Source organism: Pseudorca crassidens, chromosome 7 (genome assembly GCF_039906515.1).
Source record: "Pseudorca crassidens isolate mPseCra1 chromosome 7, mPseCra1.hap1, whole genome shotgun sequence".
Taxonomy (NCBI): domain Eukaryota; kingdom Metazoa; phylum Chordata; class Mammalia; order Artiodactyla; family Delphinidae; genus Pseudorca; species Pseudorca crassidens.
The window spans coordinates 1,621,875-1,642,378 of NC_090302.1; the positions used below are offsets into that span (position 1 = coordinate 1,621,875).

The window sequence follows — 20,504 nt, forward strand, 5'->3', positions numbered from 1 at the left end:
TAAGCGATGGGTGACCGTGGGCAGCGCTGAGCCTTGTCCCCACGGTGGGTCCCCGTGGCTGTCCACAACTGAACCCAGTGTACACTGGAGGGACTGGAGGCTCCGAGAGGCCAGGCCACTGCTCCTGGGCCACACAGCACCCACCCTGGCAGGTACAGAGCGGCCCCAGGGCCCCCAAATCTGTTTGGGGTCTGTCAAGCCCCCACTGCTCCACCCGTAACAGCTCTGCTTCGCCCTGGAGAAGAGCCCGAGTGAGGAGGGAGCGGACGGAAATGGGGACCAGCCAGGACGCTGGGGTCTACAGCACATAAGGAGCCGGGGGCCTGGGTGGCGGGACCACGGTGAGAGGCAAGGGAGCAGCCCCCGGTGCTGCGGGGTCTCCTGGGGCCCTCTCTGGGCACATGGCCCATCCAGGGTCCTGGGCCGCACGGGGCACATCTGTCGCCCCTGGCAGGGACATGACGCAGACAGGAACCCTGGCGGGTGCTGGCAGCTCGGCAAACACCGCGGCAGCCTCGTTATCCCACTGCCCACGCTCTGCTTCTAACTGTAGGCGGCTGTCGCTTGGCTGCCATCTGCCCCACGTGCCCCCGGCCGCCCTCCCTGAGCCCCACTCACCCGCTCCAGGGGGAGCCTCAGCAGGTCCCAGGTTTCCGCGCTCAGCCTCTGTGTCCTCTTGGGCCTGGCCCCTGCAAGGCAGCAGGCCCGGTCAGCCGGCGCCGGCCCCGGGCCTCGAGAATCGCGAGCTTCCCACCTCCCAGCCCACGTGGGGGCCAACGTGGCGTCTGCATGAGCACCGCACCCCCAACTGGACAAGCACGCGGGCGTCCAGGTGGGGCCGACCGCGCAGGGGCCCCCGTTAGCTCAGCTGCCGAGCTCTGGGCCCGGCTCTTCCCCACTCGCCTTCGCCTCCACCGTTCCCTCTCCTCAGATACACTTCCTGCGTCTACACAGCCCCGGGCCTCAGCCTTGGCTCAGCTGCTCCCCACACCCTGTGCCCGCACACCCTCACCCCGCCCACCCCGGGGCAGCCCAGGTCCTGGGGGGGGGGGGGCGGGCTGAGTGAACTCTCCTCTGGGGGCTGGACCTGGCGAGGCCAGGAAGCACAGTGGGCAAAGTGACCGAGGCCTCCGGCACCAGTGGACACCCTGGGGATCGCGTCTCGGCACCACTGGCCTTGGACCGGTCACCCACCCTGCGGAGCTCAGCCCCCTCCACGCCCCCCCACCGACGCCCCCGTCAGATGGTGCCGGCGGACACACTGCCCGCAGCGCAGGGGGACTGGAAAGCATCTCATGGCCCCTGGCGCGTCTCGGGCGCCCAGCAAGCTGCAGGCGTGGATGCAACGGTTCGCTCTCCATCCCCACCGCCAGTGCCCGCCGCCCACGGCTCCGCTCGTGAAGCTAAGCTGCTCTGTGCACGCCTGCGGTGCAGCGTGGGGAGCCAGACCCGGAGCCCGCCCTGTCCAGCCCCTTGCTGCGGCCAGGCGCACGCGCCACAGTGAGCGGCCTCGAGGGGTGGGCGGGGAGCCCTCCACCCGGCCCCCAACCCCAAGCCTGGCCTGGGTTCTGGGCCCACACCCACTGCCTGGGACACGGTCCCCAGAAGAGAGCCGGCTCTGGCGCTCAGGCGTTCAGACCAGCCCAAGCCAAACATGCAGAGCTTCACAAGAACTAACTGGGCAGGTGGCCTGCAGCGGCTGGCGAGGGCGGCCGTGCTCTCCTCCCTGTCCCGGCCCCAGGCCCTCCTAAGGCCGAGAAACGTGCCAGTCCAAGGTGGGGACGCAGTGATCCTCGGAGGGGCGTCGGCGGTCGCTGCCCCGGGAGCTGGGGAAGGAGTGGCCACAGTGGCCCGACCAGGTGCCAGCCGGGCAGCTCCTGGAAGCGTTCCCCCAGAACTAGACCAGCTGACGGCCCCCTGTCCCCACCGCTTGGCCGTGGTGGTCGTACGGGCCTGCCGGTGCCCCCCCCACCCCGAAGAAAACAGCCCCTGGCTGGCAGGCTTCTGCCAGGCCCCGAGCCAGAGGGGCGCAGCCTCGGGGCACACAGCCCACCCACAGGTGAAGGAGAGGAGCAGAGGAGGTCGGGTCCCCCCGCCCACCCCCAGCGGCACGAGGAAGGCAGCTCTGAGGAGGAAACGAAGGAACTGGCCCCGAACCAAAGGACTGGGGACCCCATGCCTGGCGGCCCTTACCCCACCCCACCCCCGGCCTGCAACAGCCCTGCTCCGTCTCCTGCCGCCCCAGCGAGGGGCCCCGCCCCGCCTGGCCCTCCACCATGAAAGGTCCCTCTGAGACGCAGCCCGCACCCGGCTGCAGGGCGGGTCCGTCCCCGCCCATGAAGACAGCGGGCGGAAGGCCCTCCGGGCCTGGCTAAATGCATCCTCTGTCTGGAGAGCGTGTTCCGAACCCAGCGCTTCCAGCGGCCCCTGAGCTGAGCCCGCCCTGACTGGGGGCATTCAGGCACCACTGGCTGGCTTCCTGCCCCGTCCGCCCGAGAGTCAGGCCTGGAAACTTCCCCAGGACTGTGCACCACGCCTGGCCTGTGCGGCACCCTCGTCATCCTCTGTCCCCACCAGGTGTCTCGACACACTCTGTCCCAACCCGCTGGTTTCCAGCTGCCCGGCCTGGTGCCCCCGGCCTCCTACCTCACGTCCACTCCCTACTCCTGGCGGCTCCACCTTCAGAGCCGACCCAGAATCCGAGCCCCCGAGCCCCACTGCCTCCCTGCCCAGGCTTGCCCCGTGGTCCCTTCTCCATGCAGGGGCCAGAGACATGCCCCAAGGATCTGGGTTAGATCTTCCTCTGCTGCTGGACCTGCAAGGGCCCCTCTGCTGTGAGGGCGGGGCTTACACAAGCGCCCACGGCTCCTCCCTGGCAGGATCCCTCCTGCCTCAGGGCCCTTGCACGGCTGTTCCCTCCACTAGGACTGCGGTTCCTTCTCAGGCTCAGGGCTCCCTCCCTCCACTCCCTCAAGTCTTCACTCAAATGTCGCTTATAGATGGAATATCCTTCATCCTCCCAGATTTCATGTTGAAGCCCCAAACCCCAATGTGATGGTACAGCAGGTGGGGCCTGGGGACATGATTAGGGTTGGCTGAGGTCATGAGGGTGGGGCCCTCACAATGGGATCAGTGCCCACATGAGGAGACTGGAGAGCTCCTTCACTCTCTTCCCCCCACACCCCACCCACCCCATCTGTAGATCAAGAGGCCCTCACAGAACCCCGCCATGCTTGCACCCTGCTCTTGAACATCCAGCCCCCAGAACTGTGAGAAATAAATGTCCGTGGTTCAAGCCGCCCAGTCTGCGTGGTTCTGTTACGGGGCTCGAGCTGCCACCCGCTGCTGTACTTATGGCTACACCCTGCCCCACCCAACTTTCCTAACCAGCCCCCGAAGCACCTGTAACATGTGATTCTCTTTCCGTACGTTTATCATTTATCACTGCTGTGGCCCTAAAGCTCGGACAGGGCTTAGCGTACAATAGGTGCTTTAAGGATGGTGGAATGAGTAGCTAGCGTTTACCGAGTGCCTACCGTGTAAGGCCCCATGGGCAGTTTCATTCACTGTCCCCTCCGGGCCGTCACCAGCATAAGAGGTCCTAACCACCCTCCCAGGACTTTGGACACAGGGGCTCAAGAGACGGTGACCACCTGGCCAAGGCCAGCGAGCCCAGAGGGCTAGAGCCAGGTCAGGACAAGGGGAGTCGGGGCCGTAGGCTTGCCTGCACAGGGCAGGTGTTACAGCAAGTCAGGCTCACCTGGAGAGCCCAAGAGGGTCCAGCTGAGAGTGGCTGGAGAAGAGTCAGACCTAAGGACAGATGAGGGCCCCTGTGGCCCCGTGGCCCTGACCTGTCCATCACAGGTGCCTGGCACGTGGGTGGGCTGCAGGCCACTTGCTGAACGCACAGATGGACCGTGCTGTGTCTGCATCTTCAGCCCTCCTGGGGACATGAGCTGTGCCCGTCCCCGCCAGGTGCTCTTCCCAAGATGACCAGCGGGCCTGCTTCCCAGATGGGGACACGGAGGCACAGCTAGGTCGCCACTTGCTCTGCCAACCAGGACGTGCGGAGCCAGGGCCAGAGCCCGCAGCCTAAGCAGCCGCTCAGACATCACACCACGAACATCCCAACCTCCCAAGGCGGCTGGACGCGGTGTCCTGGGACTCCTGCTGCTCTGGGCCCAGGATGCCCTGAGCAGCGCACAGGGGATGAAAGGACTGAGGAGCAACACAAGTTGGGGGGGAAGGGCAGTCCACACCCCGTAGGCAGGCAGAAGCGTCCACCAGACGGGACGAGCAGGCAGCCCCGTGGGGCTCAGCGCCGACTCCCCCACCTTATGCGCTGACCGTGCTGCCATGTCGAGGGGGCGCAGCGGGACCTCCATCCAGCATGCGCCCCTGCCCGGTGCCCTCCTGGGGTGGGCAGGGTGGGCACAGCAAGTACCCTGGGAGGACCGACCCTGACCCAGGCAGCAGTGGCAGGGAGGTGCCCCGTCCACCCAGACTCACCCTGGGACCTCTTAGCTGGGGTGGGGGCAGCGAGGGCCGTGAGGGTAACACGTGGGCTGAACCCAGCCAGGCTCTGGGTCCTCCAGCTGCACGAAGTGCCAGCCACCCAGGCCCACGGCCCACCACAGGCCACACCTGTGATGCAAGGCCACGCCCACCACAGGCCACGCCTGTGGTACAAGGCCACGCCCACCAAAGGCCACGCCTGTGGTACAAGGCCACGCCCACCAAAGGCCTCGCCTGTGTTGCAAGACCACGCCCACCACAACGGTCACGCCCACCACAACGGTCACGCCCACCGGCTCCCTCCCGCCCCCGACCCAGCCCAGGGCCTCCCTCCTCCCCGGAGATGCTCCTCCACCAGGGCTGGTGAAGGGCCCTCCGGGGGCTCACTTGGCCCCCTTCGCCCCCCCCCCCGCCCCCCACTGCCAGGCTCTGGATATGCAACTCCCCCACCCCCGCACCCCAGGGACAGTTTCCAGAAGACAGGCACCCGGCTTTCTGGAAACTGGGCCGGCCCACCACCCGTGCTCAGTACGCCCCTGAAAGAACAAGTGAACGAACGGATGAAGGAATGACGCTGTCCCTGCAGAAAGCCCTGCCGTGGCTTGCACCACAGGCCCTGCCCGTCCGGGCTCACCCGACCAGGGGTCTCCTCCAAGCAGAGCTCTTCTCCAGGGCCGCCTAGACTCAGGGCGCTGGCCCACCTCCAGCAGCTGCATCCCAGGGCTGGGGCCCCCAGACCTGCCTCCACGGGCCTCGGGAGGCCGTCCCGGCCACTGTCCTCCCAGGAGGATGGCCTTTTCCCGGCGGCTGCTGGCGGCCCGGCGCCGGCAGCCTGGTGGGAGGAGGCTTCCTGGGGCCCCGGCTGGGAAGGGTCTGGGCCTGGGGCAGAGCAGAAGAGGCGGCGTGGGGAGGACAGAAGCCGCCTTGTTCCCGCACCCACCCTGTGCCCCCCTTTCCTCAGCTCAAAGGAGGAGGAAAACACCAGGAGAACCCAGGGCTGGGCCGCGCCTCCGCGGGAGCCTTTCCAGACGCCGGGCTCAGCCCTGCCCCCACCTGCCGCTGGGGCTCCCAGAGGGTGGCCTGGCATGGCCAGGCGTGCCAGGGGCTCTGGGCGGAGCTGCCCACCCTTGGAAAACCCTGGCCGGAAGGGCAGACACTGGCCTGCACGTGCCGGGACAGGGTGGGGAGCGAAGGGGGCCACACTCCATCCCATCCCCACTGGCTACAGCACCCCCAAAACAAGGGCGACTGAGGGTCCCGGCAGCCCATTTCCTCCCTTCCGTCTCAGCCTCTGAGCGAGGGTGTGGCTCTGAACCCTCTTCCAGGACAGGCCGTTGTCACAAATCCATGAGCGTTAACAACACAGAACCCCGGACGCCTGACACCACAGTCAGATGGCTTCCCAGCCTCGTCCTGGGCGGGCCTGCGGGCTTTGGAGGCTGGGGAAGGTGGGCGACCCGGGAACGCAGCCATGAGGGGCCTGGGGCTGGACTCTCCGAGAACTCGAGAACCACAAGTTGCGGACTGTGTGGGCTGGGAGGGAGGGGCGGCTACCCCCCTGCCCAGAGCCTGCCCCGTACCCACCAGCAGCGCAGGAGGCCAGCTCAGGGCGGCCCCTGCCCCAGCGCCCACATTTATTGATCTACGTGCTTGGCCGAGAACTTTCTGTCCCCGTGTGGGTAGCATCACTGACCTACACAGGGCGACCAGCAGCCCGTGAACGAGGTCGTCACAGCAGCCGTGGCTGACCTGCGGGCCTCAGCTGATGAGTCCCCGGCTCACGGCTCCCTCGGCCTCTGGCTGACTTGGCTTCTCCCTCCTGCCAGCAGCCCCCTCCCACTCCATCCCTACAAGAAGCCCTCCCCCAGGCCCAGCCCCCAGCCTGGAGGGGGGTCTTCAACCCCAGAGGAGTGGGGTGGCTAGGGAGGGGCAGGGAGGGGCCCCCTCCTCCTCGTGCCTGAGAAACCTGGGGGGTTCAGGGCGACCCCAGGGCCCCACTGCCCCAGAGACATGAAGGACAGGCCTGAATGCCCCTTTGCCCGCGCTGTGTCCCGCACCTTCCAATCTCAGCGTCCCGACTTGCCCCCAGCACCCTGTCACTTGCCACGCCACTGTGAGCTCTGGAGTGAGCTGGCGACGGGGCTCAGATGCTGACACCCCCCAGGGACAGGGGCTCAACACGTTATGAGGGACCCCTTCCCTTGGCTAGCAGCTCTGTTAAATATTCTCCTGTTCGAGGGCGGAGCCCATTGGGCCCCAGCGTGAGCCAGCACCCCCTCTACGCTGGCAGCCCTCCTACCACCCCCCTGCCCTCTCAGGCCCCTGCATCTCAGGCTGAGGTCTGAGCCCACGGGAGAGCGGCACCCCACGCCCAGCCCAGGAGCTCACCTTGGGCCTCGTAGCCGGCCAGGTCTGGCTTCTCCGCGGCTGCCGGGCTGGACAGCCGGCCCAGCGCCAGCTGCAGCTGTGCCACGTTCATGCGGGCCGTGAGCTCCCCACTGCGGTCCCCAATCTGTAGCCGGGCAGGGCCAGGTCAGTGGGCTGCGAGGCCCCCTGTGCACTCCCACGGGGCAGTCACGGCCCCGGGTCTCCAAGGGCACTAGGCCCACTGCGCCCCAGAGGTGGAGTCTGGCGGGGCTCCCGGGGGCGGGGGTAGCCTCACGTGCCCCTGACAGCCCCCCTCACACCCCAGCCCGGCCGTGCCACGTGGGGCCCTCCCGTGGGCAGTCAGCCTGCACCTTTCTCAGCCCCGTGCCCGCCAGGCTCCCGGCGGGGACCCTCCCTGCAGGGAGGCCACGTGCTTACCCAGGAGCAAAGCCACAGGTAAAGCGGGGGGGGGGGGGGAACCCCCATGTGGAGTTCCAGGGCCCCTGCCTGTGCTCAGAGGGGCGCAGGGGCCGGTCCCGCTGGCGGCCCAGGCAGAGGGGCTTTTTCCAAGCCAGGACCTCCCCTGACGCGAGCTCTCCTCCCCTCCACCGGGACACCTAAGGGCCTTGCCCGCCTGTGGACTTGGGGCTGTCTGTGGCGGGTCTGGGGAGCGCTGGGGTGGGAGGTGACCTGGCTCTGCCGCTGGGGCTGCTTCCCAGAGGTGGGTGGGGGCTGAGGAAGGGACCGGCCGGGAGCCGGGGAGCCGGGGCTCACCCGCGCCGACCCTGGAGTGCCCCATCGCGGGCTGCCCTGACCCCAGCAGGAGGGTCCTGGGTGGACAGGCCCACTTCCCCAGGAAGGTGTCTGGTTGAGGGGTCCCGGGGAAGATCCCCCAGGGGCGGCCGTGCCTTTGTGCCCCTGGGCTGCCCCTGGCAGGTACTTCCACCCTGGGTGTCGGGCAGAGGCATCCCATGGCCCAGCCTGGCACACTTCCGTCGGAGACAGAAGCCGCCGGTGGTGGCTGCCCGAAGGTGACACGAACCCTCTGTGGGCGGAAAACGGGCCCCCACTCCCCCCTCCCGACCCCCTGGCTACAGCAGACAAGCAGCCACCAGGTCTCAGGAGTCACGGGGTGGCTGGGCCCCTTCGCAGCAGGTGGCGACAGCCAGGGAAGGGCCTAGAGCACACGGAGGCACCGGCCCACCTGGAGGGGGCTGGGCAACTCCGGGGATGCGGGGCTCCAACGCTGGCGAAGGCCAGGGTTGGGGGCTGAGGGGAGGGCAGGCCCGGCTCACCTCCTGGGAGATCTCCAGGTGCTTCTTGGCGAAGGTCAGGGCCTGTGCTGGGCTCCCCATGGATACGTAGGCGTTCCCCAGGCTCCAGCACGCCCGGCCCTCACCCACTCTGCCGGGGAGGGAAACTGAGTCCACGTCTGCACCCCAGGCCTGCCAGCCTGCCCACTAGTCCAGCCGCCCCAAGGCCCCAGCCTCCGGGTGGTCAGGCCCATCACGAACTGGGGATGGGTGTGGGGGGGGTGCTCCGTGGGTGGTCCAGGGTCCCCGGCGTGGCCTTGACTGCCCCCTAGTGGCCGGTGAGGCTCTCACCCCTGTGGCTCCCTGAGCAGCAGTGACCTCATTCCCTTGATCATAAATTTTTAAACGGAGCCGTAAATAATGTAACATAAACTCAACCACTGTACAGCGCACGATTCGGTGGCTCTGCGCTCATCTACCACCTACGACCATCGCCTCCATCTCGTTCCAAAACATCATCACCCCAAAGAAAAACTGCAGGCCACGTTAAGCCACACGGCAGAGCAGCCTCCTAGAAGACCCCTCCTCCCCACCACCCGCGCGGGGCCCTGGCCTGTGGCTCTGGACCCTCTTGCTGCCACTGCCGCCCCCAGACCTACGTGCATGGCTGTGTGTTTAGGCGTCTTCGGCCAGGCAGTCTGTCTCTCTGTAGAGACTGCCGTTTACACGGACGTGGAGAGAGGGGGGCACGGGGGTGTTCAAGGAGGCAACGGGGCGGGCCCGGGGCACAGCCCCCCAACCAGCTTGCACCAAGGGTCACTGCGAGCAGCTGGCCCAGCGTCCACTGGTCTCACCGGGTCCCCCTCAGTGGGCGGTGTGGCCAGCTGATGGGGGAGGCTGAGCCCAGGCGGGGCCGCCTTGAGCAGGGTCCCTTGGCAGTCGGCGGCAGAGCAGCGCCTCAGACCTAGGCCGGCGAGTCCAGGCCACTGTAATCAGCTTGTTACTCAGCCCAGGGGCCTGAAGGGGCGATCGGGGGGCCCCCCGGTGTGGGCCTGGGCAGCCACGCGTCCCCGCCGCATGCACCTGTCGGCCAGCTCCTGGGCGATGAGCAGGTGCCGCAGGTGGTACTCGGCGGCGCGCTCGTAGTCTTGCAGCAGCGTGTACGTGTTGCCCAGGCTGTAGCAGGCCTGCGCCTCCACTGCCTGGTCCTTGAGCTGCCGGGACAGCTGCAGAGTCTTCCTGTGGGGGCGGGGGGTCACCCCAGGAAGGAAGATTCCAGTATTCCCCTCCACGGGGGCTAGGGCACAGCTCATGCTCCCCCAACGCCCCTTTCCAAGGGCTACGTGGGGGGCGGTGGGGAAGCAGCCCTTTGGCCCCGAGGCCTCCAGCCCCAGGACCCCACTGGGGGGTCTCTCTGGGCTCCATCGGTCGCCCTTCCAGGGTGGCACAGAACCCCCCACACGGCCCCTGGGGAGGCTGGGAGGGCAGAGCTTGAGGTGGGCGCCTCCTTGGCCTGGGGTCCAGGCTCCCTCACCTTCCTAGGGCCCACCCTCTCCCTGGCTGGGCGGTGGGGATGAGAGGGGTGCTGCCTACTTGTAGTACTCGGCGGCCACGTCGAAGCGCCCCAGGAAGATGTGGGCGTTCCCCAGGTTGCTATAGGCCCTCCTCTCTGCTGCCTTGTCTCCAAACTCCTTAGCAATGGCCAGGCGCTGAGGACACGGACACAAGGCCCAGGTGGTCCCGGAGCAGCCCGGGATCCGATGCAGATGGCAGGTGCTGCCCCCCCCCCCGCCCCACTGCCCAGCACGGCCAGCCCGACGTCCGTGTGCCCAGAGGGGCAGCCCTGGGAGCCCCGGCACCAAGCCCCGACGAAGCGAGGGGGCTGCTGGGGTGCCCCGGCCGTCTCGCTCTGACCCTATGTCAGGGCCTCCCCGTCGCTGCCACCCACTTACCTCCTTGTGGAAGGTTGTGGCCTCTGTGAAGCTCCCCAGCAGGTAGTGGGTGTTGCCCAGGTTGCCATAGGCCCTGCCCTGGGCTGCCCGGTCGCCCAGCTCCTTCACCAGGGACAGGTTCCTCCTGGGGGCCAAGTCTCTCTGAGCTGTGTCCCTAGTCTCTCTGAGCTGTGTCCCTCCCAGCGACCCACCCACCCAGGCTAGAAGGTGCTGAGTGGGTGGCCTCCACACAGTCCCTCCCAGGGTCGTGCCCCCAGAGGAGGGTGGCTCTGCTCCGTCTGAGCTCCAAGGCTCGGGTCAGCCTCCGCCCCGCCCCCGACTCTGGTTTTCAGGTGCAGCCTATGCCGGCCAGGCCGAGGACAGGGCGGGTGGGGGTGAGGAGGGAGCCCACCCAGGTCCCCGCGTGTGCAGAGCGCGGGGACGACCCCGCCTGCTCACTCGTAGAATTCAGAGGCCCGGCGCAGCGTCTCGCGGACGGCAGGCGGCAGGTGCCCAGGGTCCTGTGCTGCATTCCAGGACAGCTGCTTGCCCTTGGCGTGGTACACGTTGCCAATGTTGTAAAGTGCCCTCGCCTCCCCAACCTGTGGGCGACACTGAGGTCGGTGGGGGGGCGGGGGGGCGTCTCCGAAGCCACAGCCCCCGAGGAGCCGGCCGCCCGCTCAGGCCCTGCGCGCACAGAGCTGGTGTCCCATCGCCTGGCCCACGGTCCCCGCTGTTCCTCGGGCCCCAAAGGCAAGGGCCTGCGGGGTGGCAGCACCAGGTCTAGACACTAAGGTAGGGGTCACGGGGAGGGAGGGACCTGTCCCCACCCCTCCCGGTCACCCCTCTCTGACCCCCAAGGGTCAGGGCTCTGCCTCTGCTCAACCACCTCCGAGGCGGCCTGGGGCGAGTCAGTCACCTCAGCCGCAGTTTCCTCACCCATACAGGGGCAGGGATGCTTACCCCACAGGGCCACGGGGGGAGGACACAGAGCAGGGCTGTCAAGGGTCCAGCAGAGCTGGACCCACCGTTGCTCGAACGGTGCTGCCTCTCCAGCCAGGTTCCTTCCGGAGCCGGCCCCCACCCCCGTCTCCCTCTGGCCCCAGGAGTGACTGGGGGTGTTGGTGGCTTAAGGGGGGAGGTCGGGGAGAGGGGAGCTGACGTGGAAGATGGGAGCCCGGGCCTCAGCCCCACAGCGTCGGTGTGTGCCAAAGTGCCCTCGTTTCTGAAGGGGACCGTCATCCCACGGGAAGAGCACACGGGGCTGTGAGTGGTGTCACCTGCGGCTCCGATCCCAGACCCAGACAGGGCCACAGGTCAGGGGCCACCGCCCACCTTGTCCCCCTGCTCCTGGGCGATGTCCAGGTGCCGCTGGCAGCAGACAACGGCCTCGTCAAAGCGGCCCAGCACCTTGAGTGTGTTGCCCAGGTTCCCACTGGCCTTGGCCTCCCCCATGCGGTCACCGATGGTCCTGGAGGGCAGGAAAGAGGGAGGGGCTGGACCAAGGACTGGCGGGACCCTGAACTCAGCAGGGAGCCCTGGTGACGGCAGCAAGAGTCTGGGGGGACCGGGAGCCCCCAGACACTGGGATGATGCTGGGCAGGGGTCCCGCGGCCGGTGGGCCCAGCTCAGGACCACTTCTCTGCTAGGCCAGTCTGAGGGAAGGACTTGCGAAGACCGGCTTGGAGGCAGGAGTGTTGGGGGCCTGGCAGAGGGAATTAACCATGCAGTGTGTATTTGCTGCGTGTCTGCCGCCACCACACACTGGCTGGATGCTGAAACCAGGGCCCACCAGCTGGAGGGGAAGGACCTGTGGGCACGATGGTCAGAAGCTCCGCCCCCACCTGGGATATCTGGGGGCTCATGGGGTGGGGGGGGCTCCTGCAGGCCTTAAGGAGCAAAAGAGGGGGCAGGGAACACACAAGGGGAGGGTGTTCCAGGGAGGGGCAGCAGCGGGGAAGTTCTGGAGGCCCGAGGAGAACGGAGACACTGGGAAATGGGGGGCGGGGGCCGGTCGAGGGGGGCTGAGTGGGTGGGGCCAGCAGGAGGAGGCTGGTCGGTTCGTGGTGAGAGCGGTGGGGGGGGGGGGGGCCCCAGGGGCAGGACGGCTCACCGAGCTAGCAACAGGTCGTGTTTGTGGTACTCCAGCGCCCGGGCGTACTCTTTCAGGTAGAAGTAGGCGTTGCCCAGCTGGCTGTAGATGGCGCTCAGCGTCTTCAGGTCCTCGGTGCCCACCTGCACAGCGGCCTCAAAGAAGGCCACGCCTGCCTTGAAGTCACCAGCCTTGCACAGCCGCTCACCCTCCAGGGCCAGCTCCAGGCACGAGGCTTCCATCCTGGGCGGAGAGGAGGGGTCAGGGCTCTCAGCCTGCCCCTCACACCCCTGCACGTCACCATTCGGACAGCGGGGCACCTCGGACGGCTGTGGCCAGTGCGGTGCCCGGGGGCGTGGGCGTCAACCTCTCTTTGGATGAACGCCCCGGTTGGCACACGGTGCGGCTCACCTGTGCCGCAGCCTCACGGCTCCCCTTCCCCACCCCCAGGGCACCCGGCAGCCACGAAAGCAGGAATCTGCAACTGCAGCCGGACCCTCGCCCAGAGGCGGCCTGCAGACACTACCTCCCCCCACCCCAGTCCCAGCTGCTGGGGCGAGGGGCCGCCCCCGGGCCAGGCGCTACCTGCCACAGTGGCTACAGTGGCCTGGGGCAGGCCCTGATCCCCTCTGAGGATGACGGAGGCTCACAGGGTCAGCCAGATGGTCAGGGCCACACAGGCAGGATCCGATCCCAGCCCCTCCTGGGTCCTGCATCCTGGAGCAGGGCCCCCACCCTCCAAGCTCTCGGGGGGGAGGGAGGGGCTGGGGACTCGGCCGTCACCTGTCCTCACCTCCCATTTTCTGGTGGGGCGTGGCTGCATCTGAGTCGATGTCCTGCGCTGGGGCCCGAGGGGGGCTGGGGGCGCAGGTGCAGAAAAAGCCAGAGAGAGGGCCCCCACCGAGGCAAGCGGCCCCTGCCACCCCCCACCCCACTGAGACCACACAGCAGGAGCAGAGCACCCCCTGGAAAGGCGGGAGCCGGCTCCGGGCTGCCACAGGCCGCCCCGTTATCCTCCTCTTACTCCCATTGCTTTCGGATGTCATCAGAGTTCATGGAAAACCTACAGAGAGTAATTTATAATAAAACGTGCACACCAGACAGCCAGCTGCACCCCAACGCACTCGACCTGCTTCGTTGTTAGAAGTGTGCAACGATCAGGAGTTACTGGAGGGGGGGAACCAACGCGTTTCCTTAAAAAATAAAGTTGTTTAGAGTAGTGCTTCTCAACCGTTTCTTTCCTTTTTTTAAAAATAAATTTATGTATTTATTTTTTTTTGGCTGCATTGGGTCTTCATTGCTGCGTGCAGTCTTTCTCAAGTTGCGGCATGCAGGCTTCTCATTGCGGTAGCTTCTCTTGCTGTGGAGCACGGGCTCTAGGCGTGCAGGCTCAGTAGTTGTGGCTTGCGGGTTTCAGTAGTCGTGGCTCGCGGGTTTCAGTAGTTGTGGCTTGCGGGCTTCAGTAGTTGCGGCTCGCAGGCTCTAGAGAGCAGGTTCAGTAGTTGTGGTGCACGGGCTTAGTTGCTCCGCGGCATGTGGGATCTTCCCGGACCAGGGCTCGAACCTGTGTCCCCTGCATCGGTAGGTGGATTCCTAACCACTGCGCCACCAGGGAAGTCCCTCAACCGTTTCATTCAAACTGCCCCTTTGATAGAAACCACAACGCCCCATTCACTCTGCTCCTGCGTTCTCAAGACAACAGGGCACTTCTTTTTACACTGAGAGCTACACCTCAAGAACCGGCTGGGGTGAGGCTGGTGAGCCCCTGGAGAAGCTGAGCCCAGCGCCCCGCACCCCACAGGCTCAGCGCCTTCTGTCGGCACCTTCACCACGCCCCTTGTCCAGTCACGACTCCCCAGCATCAGGGCCACTCCTCCTGGGGAAGAGGGCTCCTCCCCCGCTGGAGGATGCAGGGCCCGCACCAGAGGACCCCACCATCTCCCCCACCCCCGGATTCAAGCAGAGCCCTGTGGCCTCTCAGAGAGCTGGGGTCAGGGGCATGGCCTCGAGACCAGGACGCCAGACCCTTTCACCTCCCGCCCACTCCTCAGCAGCCAGCTCGCCAAGAGCTCTGGGAAGGGCCCTCCGGATGCCACGTCGCAGGAGCCCACAGGCAGCCCCACTCCACCAGGGCCACGCACGGGGCTCCTTAATTAAGGCCTGCTTGTCCCTGCCCAGCTGCTCACTACACGGCTAGCTGCCCTCTCCTCCCGGGAACTCGGTCTGAAACGCAGGTGTTTTCGGAGCCCCACTGGCTCGGGCAGATCTGATCACAGGCGTGGCCTCCCCCCGCCCACCTCCCTGCCCAGAGATGTGGCATCAGTGGCTCAGAGCAGAGGAGGTTTCTGGCTTGGGAAGGGCCCTGGGCCTAGAAGTCAAGGGGGCAGGGGCGCAATGTTGGGGTGTCTGACGCAGCCTCCCGGAACTGCAGACTGGGAAAGCTCACCAGGCCTGCACGTGGGGAGGCCACCTGGGGAGGCACCAGGCAGGTGTCCCAGGTCAAAAGCCCCACCCCCTTCCTTGTCCCAAGAACCTCCAACCGCACGGTGACCTCCAGCTTAGCACCCTTCCGCCGCCGCACCTCTTCCTCTGCAGGTGGCGCATCTTCTGCACGTACAGCCACAGCTCCAGGCCCACGGGCAGCAGCAGCGGGCGGGGGCGGGGGGCGCCGTACACCACTTTGCACACGGCCTTCTCAGCCAGGCTCAGGGCCGCAGGCGGGCCCTCCGTGGCGGCAGCCGGCATGGCGGGGCTCCGGGCCTCCCTCCTGGCCAGCCAGCCCTCGCCCCACCTCGGCTGCTGGTCCTGGGGGTGCGCCGGCCTCACGGTCCCCCGCATCCCCCACCCCAGAGCGGTGGGCTGAGGCTCTGGTGGCCTCGGCTCCAGGAGACCCCCGGCCCCCTGGCAGCTGGTCCGGGGCCTCCCAGGGCCTGCGGTGGATCAGGGGATCAAGGGCGGCTCAGAGCCGGGGATCAGCGCCGTCAGCAGGGCGGGCCGGCGGGCGCCCAGGGGAGGCTGTCCACGCGCTCCCCTTGGGGGCAGGCGCACAGCAGGGGTGCAGCGGCCGCACCCCCGTGCCGCTCACCCAGACTCTCACCCCACTCCGTCCCTGTGGCCAGTTCGGGGCCAGAACCCCGTCACGCAGCACAAAGGAGCACCAGGCACCTAGCTGGCTCCGGGTCAACGTCTGTGAGAGAAGGAGAGGAGGAGGGACACGGCGGTGTGGCCCCCACCTGGGGAGCTGGGCCCCGGCAGGTCTGCACTTGGCTCCGCCCCGTCCTCCTGGCGGCCTGTCCCCCAACACCCAGCCTGGCCCACGGCAGCACATGGTGCCCAGCGCCCGGCATGCAGCAGGGTCAACAGGTGGGCACAGAGTCCAGTCACCCTGTTAGTCCCCCGGCCCTCTGGGGCACTGCTGGGGTTACCAGCACCTGACCGACGAGGAGCCCCAGGCCCCAGGTTAACCCAGGTGAGGGCCTAGAGGGGCCTGGGGCCAGCCGTCTTGGGAGGAATAGACACCCCCCCACCCAGTTCCTTTCCTGAAACCACCAGCCCCCTGGCCACCTTCTCAGCCCGGCTCCCAGCTCCTCCAGCCACCACGGCTGATGAGGCGCGAGTGACCATCTCTGGGCAAAGGGAGAAGCCTCTGGAGTAGCGGGGGTTGGTGCCAACGTCCAGCTAGGGGGAGGGGGCCACGGGGCTCGGTCAGGGCGGAGCAGTGGGGAGAAGCCCAAGGCCCCTCCCCTCCCCGCAGCCCACCCCACGGTGCTGCTGCATCCCAGGAGCCCCTAGGTTCCCACGGGGCTCACAGAGGCTCTCTCTGCCCCACTCGTAGGGGGCCCCTCCTGCCAGGCCACTTGCCCGTCTCAGCAATGGGCCTTGGGTGGGAGGGGGCTCAGCTAGACCAAGCAGCTGGGAACCTGGGACAGGAAGGGAAACGCAGCTCTGGAGTCAGAGGGAACTACAGACCCAGGGTGGGCCCAGATCCCCAAGACCATGCTGGGGTCTGAGCAGAGGCGGGAACCCAGGGATGAGGAGGAGGCTGTGGTGGTCCAGGGCAAAGGCCGCCCAGGGTACAGGACCCGGGGGTCAGCCTCGGCCCAGGAGGCCCAGCAGGCGTTGCCACTCTGCGGGGTCTGGGAGGGCCGAGACCTGGAAGGGGCTGGGTGGGTGGATGCAGAGGTGGGAGAATGAGGTCCCAGGCTGCCCACCCGCCCACACCAGGCCCTGGTCCCCAGGGTGTCCAGGCCAGGGCGTTCTCCTCCCTGCCCGGAGGCCTCTGTCCACCTCGGGGGAAGCTCAGCTGAGGGGGGCAGGGCAGGACCTGGACCATCTCCCCCTTGCGCAGCTCCTGCCAACAAGCTGAACCCTCAAAACTCTGCACTGTCACATCGACCCCACGCCCCTCCCCCACCCCCGGGGCGGCCCCCCAACGCCGGCGCCGCGGGCCGTCCTCTCCTCTCCTCCGTGAGACCTGCCTACACTGGCCAGGCTCACTTCCTCGTTCAGTGAAGAAGGTTCTGGAGCCTGTCTCTCCACACTGCCTCTGCAGGCCTGGGGGTATCTGTGGGTGCTCGTGCCCACTGGGGATGCACTGGGGTTGCAGCAACCCTAGGCCACCCACTGCAGCATCGGTCTGCGGAGCTGGCCTTCCCGCCCACTGCCCATGCCCCCCTGCTGTAGGACTGCAGGGGCCTCCAACAGGCCTGTCCACCCAAGGGCCTGACAAGAGCCCTGTTGTCAGGGCACAAGATGGGGCTCCCTGGGGCTCTGGGCCGGACTGGCCAGGGCTCTCAGGGGCCAGAGGCTGTGGTCTTAGCTCCCCCTTCACCAGCCTCACCACTCAAACTCTGGGAGAGGGGGTAGCCTTCCACCTGGGATTTGCCACCTGGGCTAAACAGATGCTTAATTTTTTAAAATTTGATTTAATTTTTCTGTTCTGGCTGCGTTGGGTCTTGTTGCTGCACACGGGCTTCCTCTAGTTGCAGAGAGCAGAAGCTACTCTACTTGCGGTGCGCGGGCTTCTCATCGCGGTGGCTTCTCCTGTTGCGGAGCACGGGCTCTAGGCGCACGGGATTCAGTAGTTGTGGCTCGCGGGCTCTAGAGCGCAGGCTCAGTAGTTGTGGCGCACGGGCTTAGTTGCTCCGCGGCACTGGGATCTTCCCGGACCAGGGCTCGAACCCGTGTCCCCTGCATTGGCAGGCGGACTCTCAACCACTGCGCCACCAGGGAAGTCCGATGCTTAATTGTTAATCTACGGTCCTCCACGTCCTAGGGAGAGACCCGGCCCACCGCCTCAGGGGCCTCAGGGGTCAGCCTGCCGGCCCCAGCCAGGCCTCGCCCACCCGTGAGCTCTGCTACCCAACACCACGACGGCCCAGCACATTTCTCCTTGAAAGCGGCTGACCAGGGTCAGCCTTCCCAGAAGCCAGACCGCGGCGGCCAGGAGGCAGGGCAGTGTCTGCCAAGCTCTCGCCACCTGCCCCCTGGCTTACCAGTTAATGAAGTGATTACTGACCGCCCAGTGGCCGGCCTTACTGCTCTGGTCACATCAGCCCCATACCCCTCCCACCTGTCTGCGGCACCTGAGACAGCATCCCGGGAGTAGCCATCGGCCCGGCCCCGCCTGGCCCCTACTGCCCTGCTCTCTGCCCCCACGGGCGGTCCATCAGCACTCATGCCCCACCTGCCTGTCTCCCCGGATGGCACGCCGTCCTCTGGTGCCCACCAGACCACCGAGGCTGGTCTCCAAGCCTGGCCCCCGGCTCCCACCACCAAGGCTCACTGGCCAGGGGCTGCGTCCCCATCAGCCCCACTCTCTGCTAAATGTCAGCGTCCCTGTCCTGAGCTGTCACCCACACTGGGCCTCTGTGCAGACGCTCCAGGGCCCCTGCTCACCCCCTGTCCTGCCGTCCCCAGAGTGAAGCCACACTGACTCCCCTTCAGTCTGAGCATTATGGGACAGGCAGCCTGGGAGAAGCAGGAATCACTGGAGAGGAGAAGCACGACCATCACCCAGCTTTACAAAGTGCCGAGGGGCACGCTTCTCGGGAGCCCTGGGGTAGGGCCGACTGCCACGGGGCGTGGGACCCCCGTTCGGGCGCCTGCCGATGGGTCACGCCTCTAAGAGCCGCCCCGCAGTGGTGTGCTCGCCGCCCAGCTCTGCCCTCGCAGCCCCAGCAGGAGCGCTCAGCTGCTGGCCTTAAGGGAGCCAGAGGGCCAGAAGAGGGCGGCCTGTGGCTTCCCCACTTTCGGGGGCTTCTCGGCCACCTGTCCATCCTCCCCGGGCCCCTCGGCACCCCCTCCCAAACCCCTGCCCTGGGGAAGCACTCCCAGGCGCAGCGGACCGGGGCTCTGAGTGTTAACCGTCTCCCACCCCACGAGACCCCGCCCACTCCTGCCTCCCCGACCCGGTGCCCTCCCCAAGGGCCCCATCTGGGGACGTGGCGGGTCACGAGCACCCTCACGCTCAGGCCCTTCTCCGTGGGCTTTCTATGTCCGGTTCCGCCCAGAACCCGCTTTGTAAGAGCTGAGCTCACCTCACCAGGCAGCGGTGTGGGTGTGCGGAAGGGGAGTCACCAGGCGGGGCCACGGCAGAGGGGACCTGGCCTGGCCCCCCACACAACAGGGGTTCTCCCAGAACAGCCACCCCTGGGGTGCTCAGCCCAAGGGGATCCTGTCCGCGGGGCATCCACGTGCCGGGCTGCCTGCACCCCTCCACTCCCACGCCACGGGGGGTCTTCCCGGGACACACAGGCTCTGAGGGGACAGATGACCTCTTGAGGGCGTCTCGGCAGCCTCTGAACGCCGGCTCCGACCGGGCACGGGCCCGCGCACGCCCAGCCGCGGCTACACGCGCGGCTCCAAACGCTCACGGGCGTCTTCACAGCCCTGAAGGCAGGCTGTGGCCGCGCCCCCCAAACCTCTGCCGGGCTTTGCCCCTTTGGCCTCCACTCAGGGCTCAGCTCGCAAGGAATCCAGGCCGGGCTCCGGGCCCCTCCCAGCGTTCGCTCTGAGCTCTGCCCCTGCCCAGGGATGGCTCCCCCAGGCCAGGGTCCTGTCTGGTGTGTCCCCGCTGGGCCCTGGTGCCAGCCCACACCCCAGGCTGCCAGGTCAAGCCTGTGGGGAGACCAGCACGATGTGGACCCCAGGCTTGGCTGCGCAGGGTCTCTCAGGGCTAAAGCGGCCTGGACCTCCTCCACCATAGCTCCCCTACACACACACACACACACACACACACACACACACACGCACACACACACGCGCGCGCACACACCACCACACACACACACAAACCCCACCACACACACACACACACACCCCACACACACACACACACACACACACACACACACACACACAGCCGGCGGCCGCCAGATCAACACGTGTCATTCTTCCGAAATACCCCCTCTCCATCGGAGAAACGACGCTGGGGCAAGTGCAGCCCCGCACAGCTCTCCATCCCAAGGGGGGCCGTGGAGAGGGTCCTCTAGGACAGGCCTCCAGCGTCGGCTGCCAACAGACCCACTCACACGCCCCTCCCCCTGCGTGGGGCCCAGGAGCCAGGCCGGGGGCTCAGCGCTCCATCCCGAGACCACACAATGGGGGCTGTGTCTCTGGCCAGCAGCACAGACCAGACCAAGGTGGGAGGGGCCCCAGAGCCTCATTCTGCACATCAGGGAAGGGGGGGCACCCAGCAGAGGTTTGCGGCTGCTGGGCTGCTGGCCAGGCTGGAGAATCCTCGCAGGCCAGGCTAGGCCCCGTGAAGGCTCAGCAGCCCCCAGGTCTTAAGCGTGGCTGGGGGTAGCCAGGACGATGTCCCTCCAAGTCGGCGGCCTGTCCCCACTGTGGGGAGCCGGCCTGCCTCCGGGAGCTGCAGTCAGTAAGCATCCCGGGCCCAGCACTCACGCCTGCCCCGCTCTGCTGGACACCTGCATGCCAGTGCCCGTGCCCGTCTGGGCCAGGCCCAGGGCAACACCTTGTGGCACACCTTCGACAAGCCTGGAGTCACCAGCCAGGCACGCGGCCCTGGCCAGGGCCACCCTGTCATCCCTGATGGGCGTGGGGCGCAGAGCTCAGACCGCTGGCATCACTCACGAACCTGCCCGCGGCAGGTGCCTCTTCAGGCAGGTACCCACCCACCCACCTAGCTGGCTGGCTCTGCAGCCCCACGCCAGCCACAATCTACTGGACCACAGGCACCTCGTGGGCTGGTGGGGGCACGGCCCCACCCGTGACACATCCTGGTCTCTTCAGCATACCATGTCCCCCTGCCCACCCAGTACTCGGGCCATGGCAGTGGGGAGGTGGTGCCAGGCTTGGGAGGGACGCTCCTGGAGCGCCCAC

The 20,504-nt window shown here is 67.2% G+C and overlaps 1 protein-coding gene across 2 annotated transcripts in view; it reads right to left on the reverse strand.

Moving 5' to 3' along the window:
* Positions 1-20,504, reverse strand: part of GPSM1 (G protein signaling modulator 1) — a 30,569-nt gene that overhangs the window by 9,474 nt on the left and 591 nt on the right. The window contains exons 1-10 of one of the 2 annotated variants that reach the window (XM_067742662.1): positions 14,740-18,424; positions 12,180-12,401; positions 11,402-11,537; positions 10,526-10,668; positions 10,088-10,211; positions 9,729-9,844; positions 9,219-9,374; positions 8,178-8,286; positions 6,904-7,027; positions 619-689 (exon numbers count right to left, since the gene is read on the reverse strand). In XM_067742662.1, coding sequence (XP_067598763.1) covers positions 619-689; positions 6,904-7,027; positions 8,178-8,286; positions 9,219-9,374; positions 9,729-9,844; positions 10,088-10,211; positions 10,526-10,668; positions 11,402-11,537; positions 12,180-12,401; positions 14,740-14,996 — 1,458 coding nt within the window. In that variant the 5' untranslated portion in view covers positions 14,997-18,424. Of the gene's footprint in view, positions 1-618; positions 690-6,903; positions 7,028-8,177; positions 8,287-9,218; positions 9,375-9,728; positions 9,845-10,087; positions 10,212-10,525; positions 10,669-11,401; positions 11,538-12,179; positions 12,402-14,739; positions 18,425-20,504 lie in introns of those variants that run through there. The other variant, XM_067742661.1, reaches the window with a different exon arrangement.